The following is an 18080-nucleotide window of genomic DNA, read 5'->3' on the forward strand; positions in this document are numbered from 1 at the left end:
GTGTCTGTGTGTGGCGTCCGGCGGGAAACTGGATCTGGGTCTGGATCCCTCAGCCAAGAAACAAAGGGCACGCCGGCAGTTTCGACTGTTCTTGTTAGATGTGTCTGATGTTTGGACTGTAGCTCTTGGCTTGACTGACGGTCATATGCTCCAGAGTAGCTGCAGGAACAGAGAGGGGATGAAGTATAGTAATATGAGCTCTAAAACAATCTCACACGCTCTTCGTAAAAAGACTCTTCTCATAGTAAGGTATGGATTCTACTTTTCACTATCTCCGTCTGAAGTGACGAGCGTGATCTCGATCTCAAAGTGGACAACTGACCTCACTCCAACACCCACCCAATAGAAATGCCAGGTCAAAATCGGCGTTTCTCTCGCCGATCACCAGCGCCAAAATATCAAATCAGATTACGTTCTCGTTATCCTGCCAGGTAAGCATCCATGGCATCAATTGTTAGAAGTCTTCTCGAGGTGGAAACGTAAATCGCGTGTTTGGGTTTGCATGGTTAGGCGTCTCAAGTAACGCATAAACGAACATGTTCAACCTTGACCCCCAGTCATGCCGCATGCGAGGAACACATTGCCATTGCTTCTCTCAATGCGAATCTACCATGTCGGAGATACGATGGCAATCGAACAGAATCTACTTAGCACGCTGGTGGTAAGACGAGCCTCGGCCGAAAGTCAAGATGTGCGTTTAAGCTAGGCACTCCGACCCAGTCTAGAATTCAGTGTTCGCTGCCCAAAGCGTCAGTTGCTGTGACCCAAAAAAGGCCACCATCAAGCTTACTTACACGACAAACAGGCACGACGCATAGTGATATTGCGTGGTTTACCTTGATACCATGGACCAAGAGCGGATCTGCTTTTTGCTGGTCGACGTGTTGGCGTGACAGCTCAGCTGGCATATAAACCCTGCCGATCAAGCGGGGCGTGTAAGGGTACCTGCTTAAGGTATCGATCAAGTATCCGTCTATATCTTCCTCCATGGAACCTCATAGGCACAAGCAAACAAGCAACCTGTTGTTCCGAGAAATCGGGGGCCGTCGGGGGTCCATCTGGCTGGGTTGGGCTGGCCTGGAATATATAAATTACTTCGGGGACATGCCATGGCCCACATCTGCTTGACTAACACTAACAGAATCGCTGACTCGGGCCATCAGTGCCGACATGGCATTCTACGAGTGGCAGGTTTGTGTGATTGTTATGATGCAACAACTGGCCTGGACCCTCACTTTCACCACGACGACCTGCTCTCAACCCCGTTGCATACCAGGTATTTTAGACAGCACAACTATGTGCGTCAGACAACCCATAAACGTGGCTCGCATTCATGGATAGTCGATCACCCAGTATCACCATGCTGTAAGTAAAGGCGCACTCAACCAGAGGCAGATGCCTCCTACACTCTCGTGATGGTTTGAAACGTAAGAAGCTTTTTTAGCACGCTGCCAGTAGTAAACTCAGGAAGTGCTGAAATCTTCATCTGCGCAGACGAATCCTCCATTTCTTTCGGCCTTGCAAAATGCAGACGTCTCAGCGGGGCCACCGGTCCTGGCTGCAGACGAATGACGCAATATCGCGATGACACTTCCCGGATAGCAATGGCAATTCACGGCTCGTTCACAGCAACTTCCTTCGAAGCAAACGTACTGCATATTTAGAAGCCTGGCTTGAGAAAAAGTTCGCCTTCCCTTATCCTGGAACGCCGTTCCATATGTGACAAAACAAACTAGCTGCTCCGTTGCCTCCCTCATACATCGCTGTCGTCCGCAAAATATCGTCATCACTCCACCAGCCGCTCCATTGCTGTGACTACCGCCGAAGACTGTCGAGGCGGGCCTGAAGGTCGTCGTCGCCGGGATCCGCACCTCCACCTCCGCCTCCTCCGATTGCTTGGGCGACTCTGCTTTCGGGTACGGCCGTAGTTTGCATCCCAGATGGTGTTTCGCCCAGCTGTACAGCCCCTCGTTAGCCAATGAACCACCGATTCCTCGATGCGTGTACTTACCGCCGATGTCAAGTCAACTCCAATTTCTTCCAGGACTTGCTCGACAACTTCCTCGCCTTCCTCCTCAGCACCGACATCCATGGCATCATCCATAACGTCATCCATCATCTCCTGTCTCTGGTCCATAATGTCATTCTCGCGCTCGAACTCCATTGCGATGCGTTGAAGAGCCGGGAGGTTCATCGATCGGTTCATGGTGCCGAGGGCTTGGGTTGCGCCCTTCATGGCCGTCATCATTTGTTCGTTGGTGCGGTATGTCTGTAAGGTTCAAGTGTCAGTCAAGTATCCGCGAATCCTTGAGACCAGCTGAGTAGTACCTGAAGCCGGAGAGAGATCTTCTGCAGTTGGCTGCGCATGCCGTAGAACTTTTCGATGTATCTGCAACAACAGTCAGCCGGAGTATGCGCCATATACCCTTGGATTCCATGGCTCCGTGCCTTCTTGTCCGGACCAAGTCCTTGGCCTGAATCTTGCAGGCGCCCATCTGTCCCTTCTGAGCACTTTGCTTGATCTGGGTAATCAACTGCTTCTCCTGCTTCTCCAGCTTGGTTCGGACCTGGTCCAACTCTCGGATCGCCTTATCAAGCATGCGCTGGTTCTTGCGCAGACGCTCCGCTGGCGTCATTCGCTTGCCAAACGCCCATTCCAGAATCTAGGCCACAAGGTTAGTAGTCGGTCGAGTCGTGGCGGGGAAAGGTGCGCGCAGCATACGTTCATCGTGGCGGCCGGGTGCGATTGATTTGGAACGGGTGAAGCGTCGTGTATCGGAATAGCAGCGGCGAGGAGTTCAAGAAGTCGATGGTAGCGATTGTGTAGCTATCGCGGAGAGGAGTTGATAGTGGAGGTTGAATGGTATTCGGGTTGCCTGGCACTCACGTAACGGACAAGGGTACGTACAACAGCTTGGCACAGAGTCAGGTAACTTCCAAGGAAACCACTGGCGAGTGGTGGTGCACTGGTGACTGTTCAGACCGGTTGCGCTGACCCGCTGAAAGGTCCGACCAGGTTCCAACTTCCATTCCCACCCTGGGGACTAGATAACGTGGATGATTAGATAAGGCACCGTGGCAGCGTGGCACCTCACCGCCCGTGGCAGCCCGGCCTCGGATGGCGGCGGCATTTTCCGACTCGAGTTTTTGAACCAATGGGTGAAGCGCCGCGACAAAGGATGGTGGGAAATTTGCCGCTCCGCCCAAAATCATGCGCTGGGAGTTCCATTCTGTATGGAGTACATGACGAGCTTCCCTAAAAAACATTCTTGACCGACCTTACACGCTAAAACTACGACGCCTCCCAAACAAATCCCCTTTCTTCCCGTCCTTAACTCGCAATTTTTTGGTTGCTCGACCATGCTGCTTCAACCCTCGACCGACTGAAAATGAGCCAAGATTATTTCTCAAAGAAGGGCAAGGCACCCATGGACCAGGAACTTGAAAAGGACGACAACGACGCGCCTTACCAACCAGTGCCGTCATCGAGCAGGCCACCGCAATTCATGACCGTTGGATCCGGCTCCACCTCTGCACATGCAGCGCATCTCCAGTCGCTCCTCGAGAACGACTCTGGGTACGGCGGCAGTATCGCGGACGGCAACGCAATGACATCCTCTGGCGACCGACACATTCCGACTCCTGTCAATGGCCAGCTCTCCGAAGCTGACCGGCGCAGTCAGGCGGGCGCTATTCACCAGCTGTGGTACAATGCCCACAGAGTGACGCTGGGTCGCTCCATCAACAAGGTCATTGAGCTCTTGAAGGAGTTGCAAGAGATGAATGTTTCCTGGCCAGCACATTATCCGTCTGTTCAGCGAGCCGAGGGAGCACGCCCTGCCCCGTCACACTCGTACTCAACCATCGGCGAAGCCCCCGCGTCCATGTCCGCCTCGTCAGTTCCGTCGTCTCCGACCGCTCCTCCATCCTTACGACGATCTTTTACATCGCTAGAAGCCCGCGAGAGTGCCGAGTCGAGCCGGGCCCAGGAAAGACGGGCACCGGAAGAACCGCGACTCGTCACCCCCCAAATCGCCCAAGACTTTTCGGTCCTCAAACTAGACCTCAAGCTGGGCTCGCTTCACCAGGCAGAGCTTGTCCACTCCTTGGAGAAGGGCTCCATCGCCTCCCTTCTGGATGGCAAGATCAGCTCTAGCGTCCGACACTTACTCAACCTCCGAGAACGAATCGAAGATACATCCAGCAAAGTCTTGATCACTGGTGATTTGAATGCCGGAAAATCGACTTTCTGCAATGCTCTGCTTCGAAGAAAGGTTCTTCCCGAGGATCAACAACCTTGCACGGCAATCTTTTGCGAGGTCCTGGATGCAAGGGAGAACGGAGGCCTCGAAGAGGTGCACGCTGTTCACAAGGACGCCGACTACGACCGCCATAACGAGAGCACATACGACGTTTACAAGCTGGCGCAGCTCGAGGAGCTCGTGGTGGACAACGAGAAATACACCCAGTGCAAGGTCTACGTCAAGGACGTACGAACCATTGACGAATCTCTGCTGAATAATGGTGTGGTGGATATTGCTCTGATCGATGCCCCGGGTCTCAACTCTGATACAACCAAGACGACGGCTGTTTTCGCCCGACAGGAGGAAATCGATGTCGTCGTCTTCGTGGTATCAGCTGCGAATCACTTCACTATGACGGCTAAGGAGTTCATCTGGGCAGCCGCTGCCGAGAAGGCCTACCTTTTCATTGTTGTCAATGGCTACGACAACATTAGAGACAAAAACAGGTGCCAAAAGATGATTCTCGACCAGGTCCACGGACTCAGCCCGAGAACGCACAAGGAATCAAATGAGCTGGTTCATTTCGTCTCGAGTAATGCTGTTCCTACAGCTCCCGCGCACCCGGGCGGGCCCTCCGGTGGAGGCAGTGGCGGAGGTGGTGGTGATGACCCTGGAGACGACCCGAAGGGCAAGGGCAAGGACGTTGAGAAGATCCGAGACTTTGAGAACCTCGAGCAGTCGTTGCGAAGATTCGTCCTCGAGAAACGCGCCAGATCCAAGCTGGCACCGGCAAAGACCTATCTGCTCAACATCCTGAACGACGTCCACGTTCTTGCCAACGTCAACTCCGAGGTTGCCAACTCCGAACTTGACCGCGTCGTCAAGGAACTCAAGGAGATTGAGCCCCAGCTCGAATCAAGCCGGAAGGCCACCGCACAGGTTGGCGACGAGATTGACAAGATTACCGAAGGGACGTGCAAGGAGGTCTACGACTACACACGGACGACCCTCAGCACGGCTATCGACCATGCTGGGGACAACAACCACGGCGTCCCTTACCGGGGCATCTTCAATGCGTTTGAGTACGCGGAAGAGCTCAAGGAAGCCATGATGTCTTACATCCATGAGTCGGTTGTTGCCTGCGAGGACCACGCAAAGACCAAGACGGTTGGCGGCGTCAACGCCATCAAGCAGCTCGGCATCATGCATCTCGGCAACGACTACCAAAGCCTGGTGTTCCGGCCCGACGTCATGTTCAAGAGAAAGCGCGACTCAATGGCACGCAATGTCGATGTCCCCACTGAACTCTGGGACTTTGTCGACTGGCACACCATCGCCCAGAAGCAGGAGAAGGTGGCAGGCACTGGAATGGCTCTCACTGTCGCGGGAGCTCTCGTTCCTCGCATGATGGGTTCCAGCGGCTGGTTGGACCACGCGTTGAGCGCAGCGAAGATCATGGGCAACGACAACCTGCGTCGCCTCATTGTCCCTGCCATCCTCGCAGCTTGTAAGTTTCTTCAAATCTCACACTCTTGCTAGCAGCATCACGGAACTAACAAACCCCCCTTTTCAGCATTCGCGGCCGTCGCCTACATTCTCAACCAGATCCCCAACTCCCTGCCCCACCGGCTTTCGGCCAAGATTGCGGCTCAGCTGGAGGCAGTCGACTACGTGCACACTAACTCTACGCGCATCTCGGGCTCCGTCCGCAAGGTCCTGCGCTTCCCCGCCGACAACCTCCGCGTCGGTCTCGAGCAGTCCGTCAAGGATCTCGGCAAGCGCCGCGAGGAGACGCTCAAGGTCCGCCAGGAGAGCGAGGTCGCGCTAAAGTACTTTGGCAACCTCGTTCGCAACAGCGCGCAGCAGAGGACCGTCGTCGAGGGCGTCGACCTGGATGCCCCGCCGCCGGGCGCCGTCGGTGCCGGCCTTCACTGAACGAAAAGCAATGTCGAAGAACAAGAAAGAAAAAAACAAAATACCCATCTCAATTCCTTGTTTTTTATGTGGCACAAACTATACCTTACGACAAGCATGGAAAAAACGGCGTTTAATATCCGGTGGTTTCGCAACACTGGGCCTTCCCCCTCGATGTATACCTGAGTTTATATCCCCCCTTTCCTCCTCGTTGACCTTTTTGTTTTTTGCAAGAAAAAGTGTCTCTTTGAGAGCACGGCACATGACGATAGGCATATACGTAGAGGCAGAATCAACCTAATTCCTGATACACATGATGTTTCTCTCAATAACGTAATCGTGCTTGCCGTGCTCTATGGTCACGAGCTTATTCGCTCTTGCGGGATTCTAGTCCGAACCAAGCGTCAGCGGTCAGCATCAGCTCAATTCTCAGCTTCAATTCGGGTCCTGGTTCCGAACATGATGGACCGACCGACCGGCGGCGGCAACCTTTGGACGGCTCAAAGTCAAGAAGATGGAGGTAAGCTCCGTACGAATATGCAATCTCCCTCAACCTCCGCTTGCTTACGTAGCGTATGAGCCGTTTGGCCGTCTAACGCTGCCGAGGCCCCCCAGTTTCCAGTCCGGAGCTGCAAACCGGAGCCAGCTAGCGCCGGGGCGCCGCTGGGCTCTTTCCTTCCTGAGACCTGAGAGTCTTGCCTATAATCAAAGAAGGCCAAGAGAAATCTTTCCCACAATCGCGATGGACTTTAATAGGTATTCGTACCTATCCGTAGCTAATGTCGGGCGTTCTGGATGCTGGGACGGAGCCTCCGCTGACCCCTCCATCCCCATGATTGGACCCGTTTGCCCGTTGAAGAATTAGATGAACACGTCGATTTACGAGATGCTGAGGGGTCGAACGATAGATAGGGACATGGATGAAGTAGATTTTTATTCAAGTGACGAGTTCATCCAACTCGCGATGAACGAATACGGCATGCCAGCGAACTCAAGCATTCACTACGCTTTGACCGCGCTGCTCCAATGTGATGAAAATTCGTTGTTTTATGCATCACCGCACTTGCATGAGAGGGCGGGGGAGGAATATGCATGCTACACGTTGCACACTTGAAGTATGTACTCCGCACCTGCCTGATCTTCTCCTGCACGCTAGGAGCTGCAGGCACTTTATCTGAGGTCTGAGAAGTCTAACCCTTAGAACAGTCCTGCAAGCTTCCCGGTGCTGCTGGTGCTGGGACTCTGGGAGCTCCCAAATTCCCAAGACAAAGGTCCGCAATAGTTTGGCCAGATTTGTGACGTGATGGGATGAGAGAGATCGGAGGTTAATATGAGGTGCATCGTCCGAAACACTGACAAATGCTACCGAGGACGGATAACATGCGCTTGGAGAGAAGGACCCCTACCGTTGCCCCTCTTTTTTGCTGGATAAATGGAATTTCTAGAAAGATGCATAGAGAGCTCAGTGAAGGTGGGAAACGAGTCCGAGAAGAGACATTTGGTGAGAGACCCACGCGTTCGAACGGCTGGTACGGTACCGGTCTCTGGGCAGTGGGAGGAAATGGGCAGCGAGAAATTGAAGTGAGGATTTATTCCCAAGCTCGAGGGCACGCCGCGTTCACGGTGGTGATTCGGCGAACTTTTGATTTGATTCTCATTTCCGTGCCTGGGCTTCTTTGGCAGGCAGGCCGTGGTGGATTCGACAAAGGTCATAGCGTATGGCCGAGCCGCCGGTGGAGATACGGTGAGATTCGTTGAACAGCTATCTCATTGCGCCATGTGTGAGCCTAGGGACGTTGGAACGTTGTTGTATTCGGAACGATGATCTCGCTGACACTCACGGTGGTCTTGGTTGATGTGTAGCAAACAGCATGCGATGGAGTGGTTGATCGAGGTGTCGTTGAAGCAAGACACAGAGAGCCTTTCTGCTACCTCCACTTGGCAGTCCATCGCGTCGGGAACCAGCCAGGGTGGCATCATTCAGTGTTCACGTCAAGCCTTGGGATTTTGGCTCAGAGTTTTGCTGAAAAAAGAAAGACAGGGTCGATCATGTGGTGGCAGGTGGTGGGATACGGAGATCATTCCGAAGGGACGAACTTTGCTCATCCCGCCATGGTTCTATTCCCGAACCTGAGTCGTGGCGGGTGTAAGTGGTCATTAGTCATTATTGCTTCTTTGACCGTTGAACAGTGGAGGAATGGGGACGTTTAGTTGCGTTCGTCATGTCCCAAAATATGACGGCAGCCACCTATCTGACTTGAGTGAGTGGCTGGTGCAGAAAAGAGTGACCCCCCGGAACCTAATCGTCGCATGTCGTCCAACTTGCGACACGGACATGTTGAAGTAGTTTCAATATCCCGTGTATATTGGAACGTCTTATTATCGAGAGTCGATCCTGTAGCTAGCATCCAGTGAGCGTGGCGTGCATGTGCAGCTTACTCAGGTTCCGGGACGCCGGCGGCAGCATTGGACGTTTCACTGCCCTTCTTCCCCCGGACCTGCCACGTTCTGTCCGCCTACCTGGGTGGTGTCTCTCTCTCTCTCTCTCTCTTCTGTGAGTCTTGTCGCTCCATGCCTTGTCATCTCGTGTCTTGACCGGTGTCTTGACCTGACTCTTTCTGACCTTTCTCGGCGCGGTTGTCGCGTCCAAAATAGTGTCTGAGAGGAACTTACGTGGGCTGACGGCGAATGACAAGATGGCGTCGCTTTGTTCCCCCCTAGCAAGCTTTCCAGTAGCGGCGAGGCGTGGCGTAACGTGATGGCGGAGAATAGGGGGGGCATTGGAAGGTAATGTTTTCTTTGGTCGTTGGAAAAGAACAAAACGGTCCTCGTTGAATCTTTAGGTAAATGGTAGGGCCATTCCTTCCAGTTTCACCGTTCTAGTTCCTAGTAGGCATCAATTCGTGGCTAATAAGATATAGAGAAGGGTACTGTTAGAGAAGCCAACGTCAACAGAGTTTCTTTGGAGCAGCGATCAGTCCGAATTGGAGGGCTTGGAAGGGACCGATTTGCTGCAGGACGGAGATGCCCCGTGCTCTGGCTCCATGCCTCTCCACCGGGATGGATGGTGGTCTGTGTTGCGCTTCTCAAGTAGCAGTCCCAGCGATTCCAGGGTGCGTTGCAGACGAATGCAAGAAGCTTCAGTCATTGATTGGTTGCATGGTATTGGCATCATGGTTGTTCGAACTTCGTAGTGCACTGTACTTCGTCGAGGTGTCCGTCCGTCTCCCTTGGTCTGATTCTAAAGAATTCCCGTTCTTTTCCCCCTTAACGCCTAGACCAAAGTTGATCCCCTTCACCCCCTAAGCCCGCAAAAGGGATCCCAGAAGGGAGAAGATCTAGGGGGGCCCGAGGACAGCCGGCGCGATGTGCTTTAGCCTTTAGCTGTAGGTATCTGCAGGACCGGTGCGAGTGTGGATAGGTGGTTCAAGGTGGTGGTTGGTTGGACGTGGTGGGTTCGAGATGAAGTTCAGCGACGATGAGCAGAGGACAAGAGGTTGAAAGTGGAAGAAGAGAGTGACACTCGCCAATGCGACATCCCTTTGCTTCTTTACTAAGCCAATTGGCGGAGGTGACGAGGAAGGCGACACCTTCTGTATGATCACTTTTGGTGCCTTCCGTTGTCAAGCCCGGTCTTTCAGGCAGGCAAGGGACCCGTTACCTTCCTCGAGGTACAAAGTACCTTACCACCTTACCTTATTAATTAGGTAGGCACGGCAGGTAGACCCCAATCGCCCCTACCCTGTCAGTACGGCGTGCCAGTGAGAGACAGCAAGTTGGGGTTCCTTTTCGACGAGACTTCCATGTCAAGGAAAGAAGTTCCAACTGTCGCTTCTTTCTCTCCTATCCGCCCCCCTTTCTTCCACTCCATATCCGTAATCAATACTTTTCCTGCTGTCAACTTCTGCGTGTCTGTCTTAGGCACCTTACGAAGAGCGACATCTCCAGTGTGCGAATTTTGCGACTTGTGATACATCTCGGCACCTAAACTACTTTTTTTTTCTCTCTTCTTTATCCTTATCTTCTTTCCTTTGCCCCCCTACCTTCTTTTGGACCCCTTGTTGTCCTCAACCCTTCAGACCCTTAGCTCTTTAGTCGTACTAGTCTCATCCATCCATCCAATTCTTCATTTGCGCCTTTCTTCACGGCACTCTGCTGCCCTTGCCACGGTCCAGCCGTAATTACCTTTCTCTCCATTCATTTTACCTGGCTGCCTTAGCAGTAGCTACACCCTCACCTCAAGAGGTACCTTTGCCTTCGTACCTCTCTCCATCTCAGCCTTCACCTCCATCGCCTACATTGGTACTTGGTGCGCAGTGAACCCTGTTTGCTGCACTGCGTTCTCATCCCGCGCGTCGACCACCACCTCACCTGCAGCAAACTGGTACATCAATACGACTTCACCCACCCCCCGAGCCGGCAGACGCGACCTGGACCAGACCGGACCTGGGCAGATCAGACTATCATTACCCGTACCTATCTACCTATGGTACCTACTGGCACTACCTCATAGACGCCCAAGACACCCCTCGCGTCTTCACTCTCCCGTCTCTCTCGGCCTCCACCAAGAAGCTCCCCTCGTCGAGGTCCGTGGCTCAAACACGACCTTTTCCCACTCTCTCTTTCCTGTCGCATTTCCCATAGACGACTCAAATCTCACTTCTCAACCCTCGTCTACCTACTCCGTACCGTCATCTTACACAACAAACGGCCAGACACGCTTTCTTCTGCCTGTCTCTCTTTTGTGCTGCCCCTCTTTCTTCACGACACTTCTTGGTGCCCATGTGCGGCTCGCCCATGCCCCTTGACCTGTTCTACATGTCGCCGCCTTTGCCGCTGCTGCTGTCGCCGCTGCACTCTTCAGCCTTACCCCTGAAAATCGCAACCGCCATCGGTCCAGCCATAGCATACTAAGCGACGAAAACCCCCCCTTCCGAACCACTTTTTGGTCCTCCGTCTGAATCCACTCGATTTCGCCCTGCAGTCCCCCGGATACCAGCCTCGTCAGCAGCTACGTCCGTACAGCTCCGTACAGCTCCCGGCTCCCAGTCGCAGTCGCAGTCGCCGCGCGCATTTCGCACTCCACGTCTGCCGACCACGACCGCCGACGTAGACAACCACGACCACCGCAAACCCTCCCAGTTGTGCTACTCGTAGCTCGCCAAGCCGACAGGGAGGATGTCGCTCAATGGTCTGGACGACCCCAAGGTCAAGGAGGCCCACGAGGCTGCCGTTGCTGAACCAGGAGGATGGTATGATCCCCTCCCTTTTATCCCCACCGAACCATTGTCTTTTCCGTGCCTGTCACCGCTTGCCAGCCCAGAGCTGCTCACAGGCCGCTCACCGCTTTTTTTTTATTTTATATCCCATCATGCAAATTCCCTTCTCTTCGCTTGCCGTTGAGGCGCCGCTAGATTCACGTAGGCTAACCGACGTCATGGACTATTGCGTAATATAGGTTCCTCCTCAAATATACAAGTCGCGACGACGTTGAACTATTGGGCCGCGGGAATGGTGGCATTGTAGAGATCCGGAACAACATCGCCCAATTCGAAAATGACAACGAGGACCACTCGCCCTTATTTGGTTTTCTGAGGTACCGACGCCGGAACGTAATCATCAAATATCTTCCCGAAGATTGTTCTCGGCTTGTCCAAGGTGGGTTTGTCTCTAGGCTGTGGCGCATTCTTTTGGTCTTTCCCCCATTCCAGAGGGAAATGAAGCTGACTTGGCCTTCTGTTTGTCAATTGTAGCTCGAGTCACTGTCCACTTCAATGCCGTCTGCGAGCGGTTTGCGCCGTACAATACCGATTTCTCGATAGCTTCCGCGAAGGAGCTCAAGGATACTAAGCTATCTGCTGCCTGTTCCTTGCACGCTGCGTCTGGATCGACCTCGTCCTCGACAAGCTCTTTGAGACGGAGACGGTTGATGGAAATTGCGGAAGAAGAAGAAGAAGAACAGAGAGCAAGCAAGCGAAAATCCACCGGTCCCGATAATCTGGTGGAAGACGCGACAGAGGATTCGACAGAAACCCCGAAATCGCCAATCGAAGGCCCGCCCGTGACGTTGAATGCTGACCTTGCCAATTCGCCCGAAGAGAGCAAGTTTTCTACATCATTGGAGCCGCCCGAATTCGTTGGCGCCAGACCGCCTTCACCTTCGAAATCGGTAGACGAAGGACGCCGCATGTCATCGCAGTCCCTGCGACCCGAGCTTTATTCTTCGTCATCTTATACCTACGGCAAACCCAGAGTCAAACTTGCCCCACGACCATCTCTCGACGTTGCTGGCCGTGCTCGCACAGGAACTGCTGCTGTGGGGGCTGCTTTCCGACCAATTTCGCAGATGCCCTCTGGCTTCAAGCTATTTTCCAAGGGTTCCAAAAAGGGAAAGTCCAAGGAAAATACTCTGGATCCTGCCGAACCAGCCCACCCCGACGAAACAACCGAAATCTCCTTGGCCGCCACTTCAATACCCCTACCCGACGGGGATCCCATTTCCCAGGTTGATGAACCCGTTAGGCCACACACGAGCTCAGGGCGACCCACAACGAGCTCGGGCGCTTCAATTAAATCCGCGATGCCGTCCTTCACCACCCTTTCCGCCAAACAGGTCATGACGCCTGAAAAGGCGCGTCTGATGAAGGCGATGCAACTGAGGGAAAAGAAGAAGAAAATGAACCAACAACCCGCCTTTTCCCCTGTCGTTGATGTCCCTGCTGAGGAGGTCACCTCGGAAAAGGTTCAGCCTGTCCAACACACTGAGGAGATAACCGAGCAGACCCTTGCTACCGAAGCGGATGACGACGACCGCGAGAGACGACTTTCGGTCTTTAAGGCGGACTCAGGCATTGTGGTCGATGCATCGTCAGTCTCTGTCCACACCGACGTGGCCTCTGAATTCACCCAGAGCGACTCTCACCCTGCATCGCCCATCATAGCGTCTTCCGAACCAGACCAGTCGACCAAGGCGTCATCGCTTTCCGAATCCACCGAAGAAACAGTAAAGGAGCTCGAGGAAGAGGAGCTTGATGCTGATATGGATATGGTTGAGGTGCATGAGGAAGTCGAGCCGGAGGTGGAGGTCGAGCAAGCTCCTGTTCCCGAAGAGGCTGCGGCCCCTGAATCGAACAAGCCCGAGGTCGATATTAGTGAGAAACGAGACGATGCCGAGCCGGTCGTTGAGCTCACCCCCGCGATTCAAGATGAAGTTACCGACTCCTCCGAAACCGCCCCGATCGAAGTTCCCGAGCGCATGGAAACTACACCTGCCGACGAGAACTCGACCGAGGACAAGAACGAACCCCCCACGGCCGCAACACAAGAACTTGCCACTGAGCAAGCGGAAACTTCTGGACCTGCCCAGCCCATGGAACAACGAATTCAGACTGAGAAGGTAGCAGTCAAGGCTCAACAACCCAAATCGCCCACCTTTAGCTTACCAATCTCCAAGTTTTCCACGAGCCCAACTCAGCCAAAGGCTCCCGTCGAATCAACAAAGCCAGAACCCCTGGATGTCAGTGACACCATTTCTGTGCCGGCGGAAGTGTCTCCCAAGTCGCCGCTGTCTCCTCGCTCGCCCGGACTCAGAGTTCCACGATCCAAGTTCTCGACCCAGGATCTCAGATCGGCTGCCGCTGTCGAAGTTCTCACCATCGTGCCGCCTGAAGAACAGTCACCCACAGAGCCACTGCCTACCGCGGTAGAGGAAAACGACAGTGTTGTCGGGGAGGCTCCGGCAGCCTCGGAGGCGTGCAAGCGGAGATCGCTTGTTGAACCAATTCGGACCGACCTGGAAGTACCTGAAAAGCGTGCAGACGACGTTATCTCCGACGACGAGGACTTGATGGATGAGCTGCACTCTGCTACGGTTGAGCAAGCACAGCATATTACTGTGTCCAAATCGCCCATCACCCCAGTCTTCCCAAGCCCGACACTCCAGAACGCAAGCAGGCCGACTTCGCGCGGCGTTGTGCGCACTATCTCGAACCCAGTGCGGGGCCTCACGGCTGCGGATGTGGCTCAAGCCCAAAGCCAGAGATCAATCTCATCTGGCGCAGCCTTTTTACACAAGATTACGCAGCAGCAGGGCAACAATCATTTGAAGCCAAACCAGCCTAACAAGATTGGATCTAGCATCTCCCAACGTATCAAGGCTCTGGAAAAACTGTCCGCTCATGCACCCGGTGTTGTCGAAGCGGACACAAGCAGCAGCACTCTGAAGGCTCCGAGGCCATCCTCAGCGTTCTTCGCCGTTAAGAGGGGAAGCGTTCGGGATCCGCCGTCTCGTTCCCCTTCTGTTGTTGACAGGACGAGGCCCTCGACGCGTGGCGCCAGTCCTGTCCCCCCTATCATGACTGAGTCGCTAGAGTCATCTCCGGAGACTGCAGGCCGTGGTAGGTCGGGGTCCATGGCAAACAGGCTTTCAATGTTTGAGATGCCTGGCAGCAACCCGCCCAGAGGTCGCCCAGAATCCATCTCTGTCACGGCGCGAATCATCCGTGACCCTAGCCAGGCTGGTAAGGCGCCTGAGCCGCCCAAGAACCCTTCCGAGTTCGAACGACTTGATCTTAAGGTGTCGCCGTTGGTTGTCGATCACCAGAAGGCTGAGCTTCCGCTCCCGCCGGCCAACCTGGCTGCAGTGGAACCCTCCAAAGAGACTATTCAGGAGCGAAGACTGTCAAAGGAGAAGCGCTGTTCTCAGTCCATTGACGTCAAGGAGGATGTCGAAGAAGCGCCGCGGCGCTCATCTCTCAGCATCATGAAGGACTTTATCAAGGACCGTCGCAAGTCACTCACTTCACCCTCCACAGAGGCATTGACCGCCCCTCTTCCCATGTCTCCTGGCTCCAAGTCACCTTCAAGGCCACCCTCGACTCACGCAAACTCTGGTGGTCTCAGCCGCCGTCTCTCGATCAGCAGCCGTCGATCTTCCATTAGCAAGGAGAACGATTTGAGCGGTGCCATGTCTCCATCCATGTTCACAGAGGGCAGCGGCTCTGGCGACGACAGCAAATCCACCACTAGCGACAAGAAGAAGGGCCGCGCAGGTCGTTTCATGCGTCGCCTCTCGTCATCCCTGAGCAGCGCCGGGCGTGGTAAGACCATGACCCCGACTGCGATCTCTCCCACAGTTCAGGAGGAGGACGCATCAGAGGTAGCCCGCCTCCAGCAGCCCACCATCGAGGCTTTCATGGGAGATGTCAACGTCCAATTCCCAGACAATTTGCTATGGAAGCGTCGCAGCATGTGCCTGGACTCCCAGGGGTTCTTGATGTTGAGCGCCGTCGCCGTTGGCACCGCCGCCAAGAACAAGCAGCCTACTGGTGCCGGAGTCAAGAGATACCATCTCTCAGACTTTCGGGTGCCCTACATTCCCGACATGGAAATTCAGGAGCTGCCTAACAGCATTTGCCTTGACTTGGTTGAGGGCTCTGGCTTGCAGGTCGCGTGCGAAGATCGCGCCGGTCAGATGAATGTACTACACAGTAAGTCATGGCCTTGTCACCAAATTTCCAACCCCAAGCTAACAATTTCATAGTTCTTCAAGACGCGCATCAAAGCCACAGTTCCTTCGGGCAGTAAACGCAATGGCGATACCAACCTACATTACTTTATCAAACTTTGGGACATACTTCCGCCCGCCCTTTTCTATTATACCCCAAACTCTTTTCGACCCTTCTCAAGCACCCATTACCAACTCGCCAACCGCCTTTCCTTTTTGTCAACATACCTTCTGACCATCGACCTTGACTCATTCGCATGGTTTATTGCCTGCCTCACCAGCTCCAACATACATCATACACCAAGCACCAAGTGAGAGCAACGAGCGTCCAAAACCGGATACACTGGCATACTACCCACAACACATGCCCCCTACGCCTTCTATTCTTAACAGGCAATAATTTCATGGCCCAACGCCTTTTACACTCACCTTTGTGATTTTCCTAATTTTTGCACTTCGCTTCAGTCAGGAAATGATACCACCCCTCAACCGGGGATTGTTCAGTTTGGAGACGCGTCCTTTTTGGAGGAAAGGCCGGCGTATGATTGGTAGAGAACCCATTCAACGACCGGCCCGAGAGAGACGGAAGAGAAAATTTGAAGAAGAGGGATCGCTATTATTTGCAGCATCCAATCTTTGAGTCGGTTGGCGTATTTGATGCCGCCTGTGTGTGTAGGAAACTTCTGGATTGTACATACTGCCCACCATGTCGGCGAAAAACGACAGCTGAAAGGCTTTGTCTTTAGATAGACTCGGCCGGTCCTCTGCAGAGGCGTCAAATGAGATGCAGATATCTGACTTCACGCTGGTGCTCCTTTTCATTATACTTTTACAGTGAGATGTGTAGGTTTAAGGCTTATTTCGACAACATTCGGGCTTAAGTTAAGGTACGCAAGAAGAACGAATGCTCTTGGTCTTGTAGCAACTAGCTGACTTTGTAGCACAGAGGGGAGCATGTGATCATTTATGATGGTCCACTTCCAATGGAAGTGAGAGACTGATCACAGTCACAAGTAAGTACGTAGGCTTCAACTGGGTTTAACTCGACAGGATAAATCTGTTGGAGGTTGTAACTATCGCTCGAATTCCGATGGTCCGTTTATCTCGAGCGCAAGTCCCAATAATGGTCATGCCGCCAGATCTCCAACGATCTCCAGTCAAATCGGGCACTGTTAATGCTCTCTCTCTCTCTCTTTTCACGCTCTTTAGGATACCCTTGGGTTGCGGCAGCAGCCTGTGCTCTTGCCATATCCATGATCGCCAATTGTATTGTCTCCAAACCGAGTACGTGCGTACGAAGTCAACCAAGGTACACAAGATCACTCTTTCCTCATAGCCGGGGTTTGCTCTGTTTCTGTGTCGTGGAATACCCTTTGGCAAGCTTCTTGTTCGTCCTTCGTTACAGCAGGAGCGGTGACTACCTAGATTCGATGTCAGTAAAATTCATTTTGTTTTATCCTTTGAGATTGGCAAGAAGGAGAGAAGAGGAAGGAACGGCTATCTTACCAAATCTAGATTTTCTCTGCAAATGCTAGACGCTTGGAACAGGATTCGAAACGCAGAGTTCATGAAGTTCGACCAGGAGGTTTGAACGGTGCTTAGTTGTTGTTACCGTTGACCGTACGGTTCGCGCGAGCCTGCTGACGGGCCATCTGGCGACGCATGGTGCGGTTTTGAGGGAGGCCAGTCGTCATGGCAGGCTCCTGCTGGTATCCGACACCAATGACATGGCCGTGGTGGTCGCGACGGGCACCGACGACGCGGTCAATGGCCTCCTGCGCCTCGCGGCGCTGGGCCTCGGCGCGCTCCTCGCGGCCCATGAAGAACATCCTGACACGGCGGCGTATGAGGGGGACCCAGCCGCCTGCGGGACCGTACTCGCCGCGGAGAAGGCGGCCGGTCCAGACGCTGATGTCGAGGAATTCGTCCGTGAGGTGGTCGGTGTACCATAGGCAGGGAATCCAGCAGCAACACATCGCGGAGATGAGGAGGCCCAGGGGAATGGAGAGAGCGACAGCTTTGGCGATGTTCAACAGCCAGTTGCCCGAGGTGGAGAGAACCCAAGAGCGGAGGGCTTCGACTTCGGTGGTGGTGGGCATTGCTGCGGTTGCGAGGGAAGTTGTCGATGATTTCAGGAGGCCTGTTGAAATTGAGATTGTAGTTGTTGTGGGTGTGTTGATGGAGGGAAGGTAAGGGCTCTCGCCCAGCCAGAGGTTATACATCTTTTGAAAGGAGGGTGGTAGGCAGACGGGCAGCCGGTAATTCGAGCAGTAGAGGCGGGGGAGGCACCTAAGGCTGGACTTTGAGATCGTGTGTATCGTGGGTATCGTGAGCGCAGGGCGGTGCCGGTCGAATGTGGTGTCTGGGGCTTTTGATGAGAAGCGCAGACGTTCAATGTCTGTGTTGGAACCAAGGCT

General features: G+C 53.8%; 6 protein-coding genes across 6 annotated transcripts; 4 read left to right on the forward strand and 2 right to left on the reverse strand.

The window, feature by feature from the left end:
* Positions 1-1410: 1410 nt before the first annotated feature.
* BDP55DRAFT_652342 (Snf7 family protein) lies at positions 1411-3028 on the reverse strand. Its single transcript, XM_060574108.1, has 5 exons — positions 2723-3028; positions 2449-2663; positions 2329-2389; positions 2012-2269; positions 1411-1956 (listed from the first exon to the last, which is right to left on the reverse strand). Exons 1-5 carry the CDS (start codon positions 2726-2728, stop codon positions 1816-1818), a joined length of 681 nt encoding a protein of 226 aa, XP_060433685.1. The 5' UTR covers positions 2729-3028; the 3' UTR covers positions 1411-1815.
* Positions 3029-3389: 361 nt separating this feature from the next.
* On the forward strand, positions 3390-6179 carry BDP55DRAFT_628519 (transmembrane GTPase fzo1; the record flags this gene model as incomplete). The annotated part of the gene is made up of 2 exons (XM_060571913.1): positions 3390-5751; positions 5818-6179. The coding sequence occupies 2 exons, from the start codon at positions 3390-3392 to the stop codon at positions 6177-6179; spliced, it is 2724 nt and encodes a 907-aa protein (XP_060433686.1).
* Positions 6180-7270: 1091 nt separating this feature from the next.
* BDP55DRAFT_386007 (uncharacterized protein) lies at positions 7271-8062 on the forward strand. Its single transcript, XM_060567191.1, has one exon. It carries the CDS (start codon positions 7518-7520, stop codon positions 7914-7916), a length of 399 nt encoding a protein of 132 aa, XP_060433687.1. The 5' UTR covers positions 7271-7517; the 3' UTR covers positions 7917-8062.
* Positions 8063-11336: 3274 nt separating this feature from the next.
* BDP55DRAFT_545462 (uncharacterized protein) lies at positions 11337-15743 on the forward strand (the record flags this gene model as incomplete). Its single annotated transcript, XM_060568576.1, has 4 exons — positions 11337-11410; positions 11617-11816; positions 11912-15646; positions 15700-15743. The coding sequence occupies 4 exons, from the start codon at positions 11337-11339 to the stop codon at positions 15741-15743; spliced, it is 4053 nt and encodes a 1350-aa protein (XP_060433688.1).
* A 67-nt stretch (positions 15744-15810) lies between these two features.
* Positions 15811-16162, forward strand: BDP55DRAFT_386070 (uncharacterized protein). Its single transcript, XM_060567192.1, has one exon. The coding sequence runs from the start codon at positions 15921-15923 to the stop codon at positions 16098-16100; it is 180 nt and encodes a 59-aa protein (XP_060433689.1). The 5' UTR covers positions 15811-15920; the 3' UTR covers positions 16101-16162.
* Positions 16163-17261: 1099 nt separating this feature from the next.
* BDP55DRAFT_725383 (uncharacterized protein) lies at positions 17262-17885 on the reverse strand (the record flags this gene model as incomplete). The annotated part of the gene is made up of 1 exon (XM_060579006.1): positions 17262-17885. One exon carries the CDS (start codon positions 17883-17885, stop codon positions 17262-17264), a length of 624 nt encoding a protein of 207 aa, XP_060433690.1.
* Between the last annotated feature and the right edge of the window lie 195 nt (positions 17886-18080).

Source organism: Colletotrichum godetiae, assembly GCF_030913485.1.
Source record: "Colletotrichum godetiae strain CBS 193.32 chromosome Unknown BDP55scaffold_7, whole genome shotgun sequence".
Classification (NCBI taxonomy): Eukaryota; Fungi; Ascomycota; class Sordariomycetes; order Glomerellales; family Glomerellaceae; genus Colletotrichum; species Colletotrichum godetiae.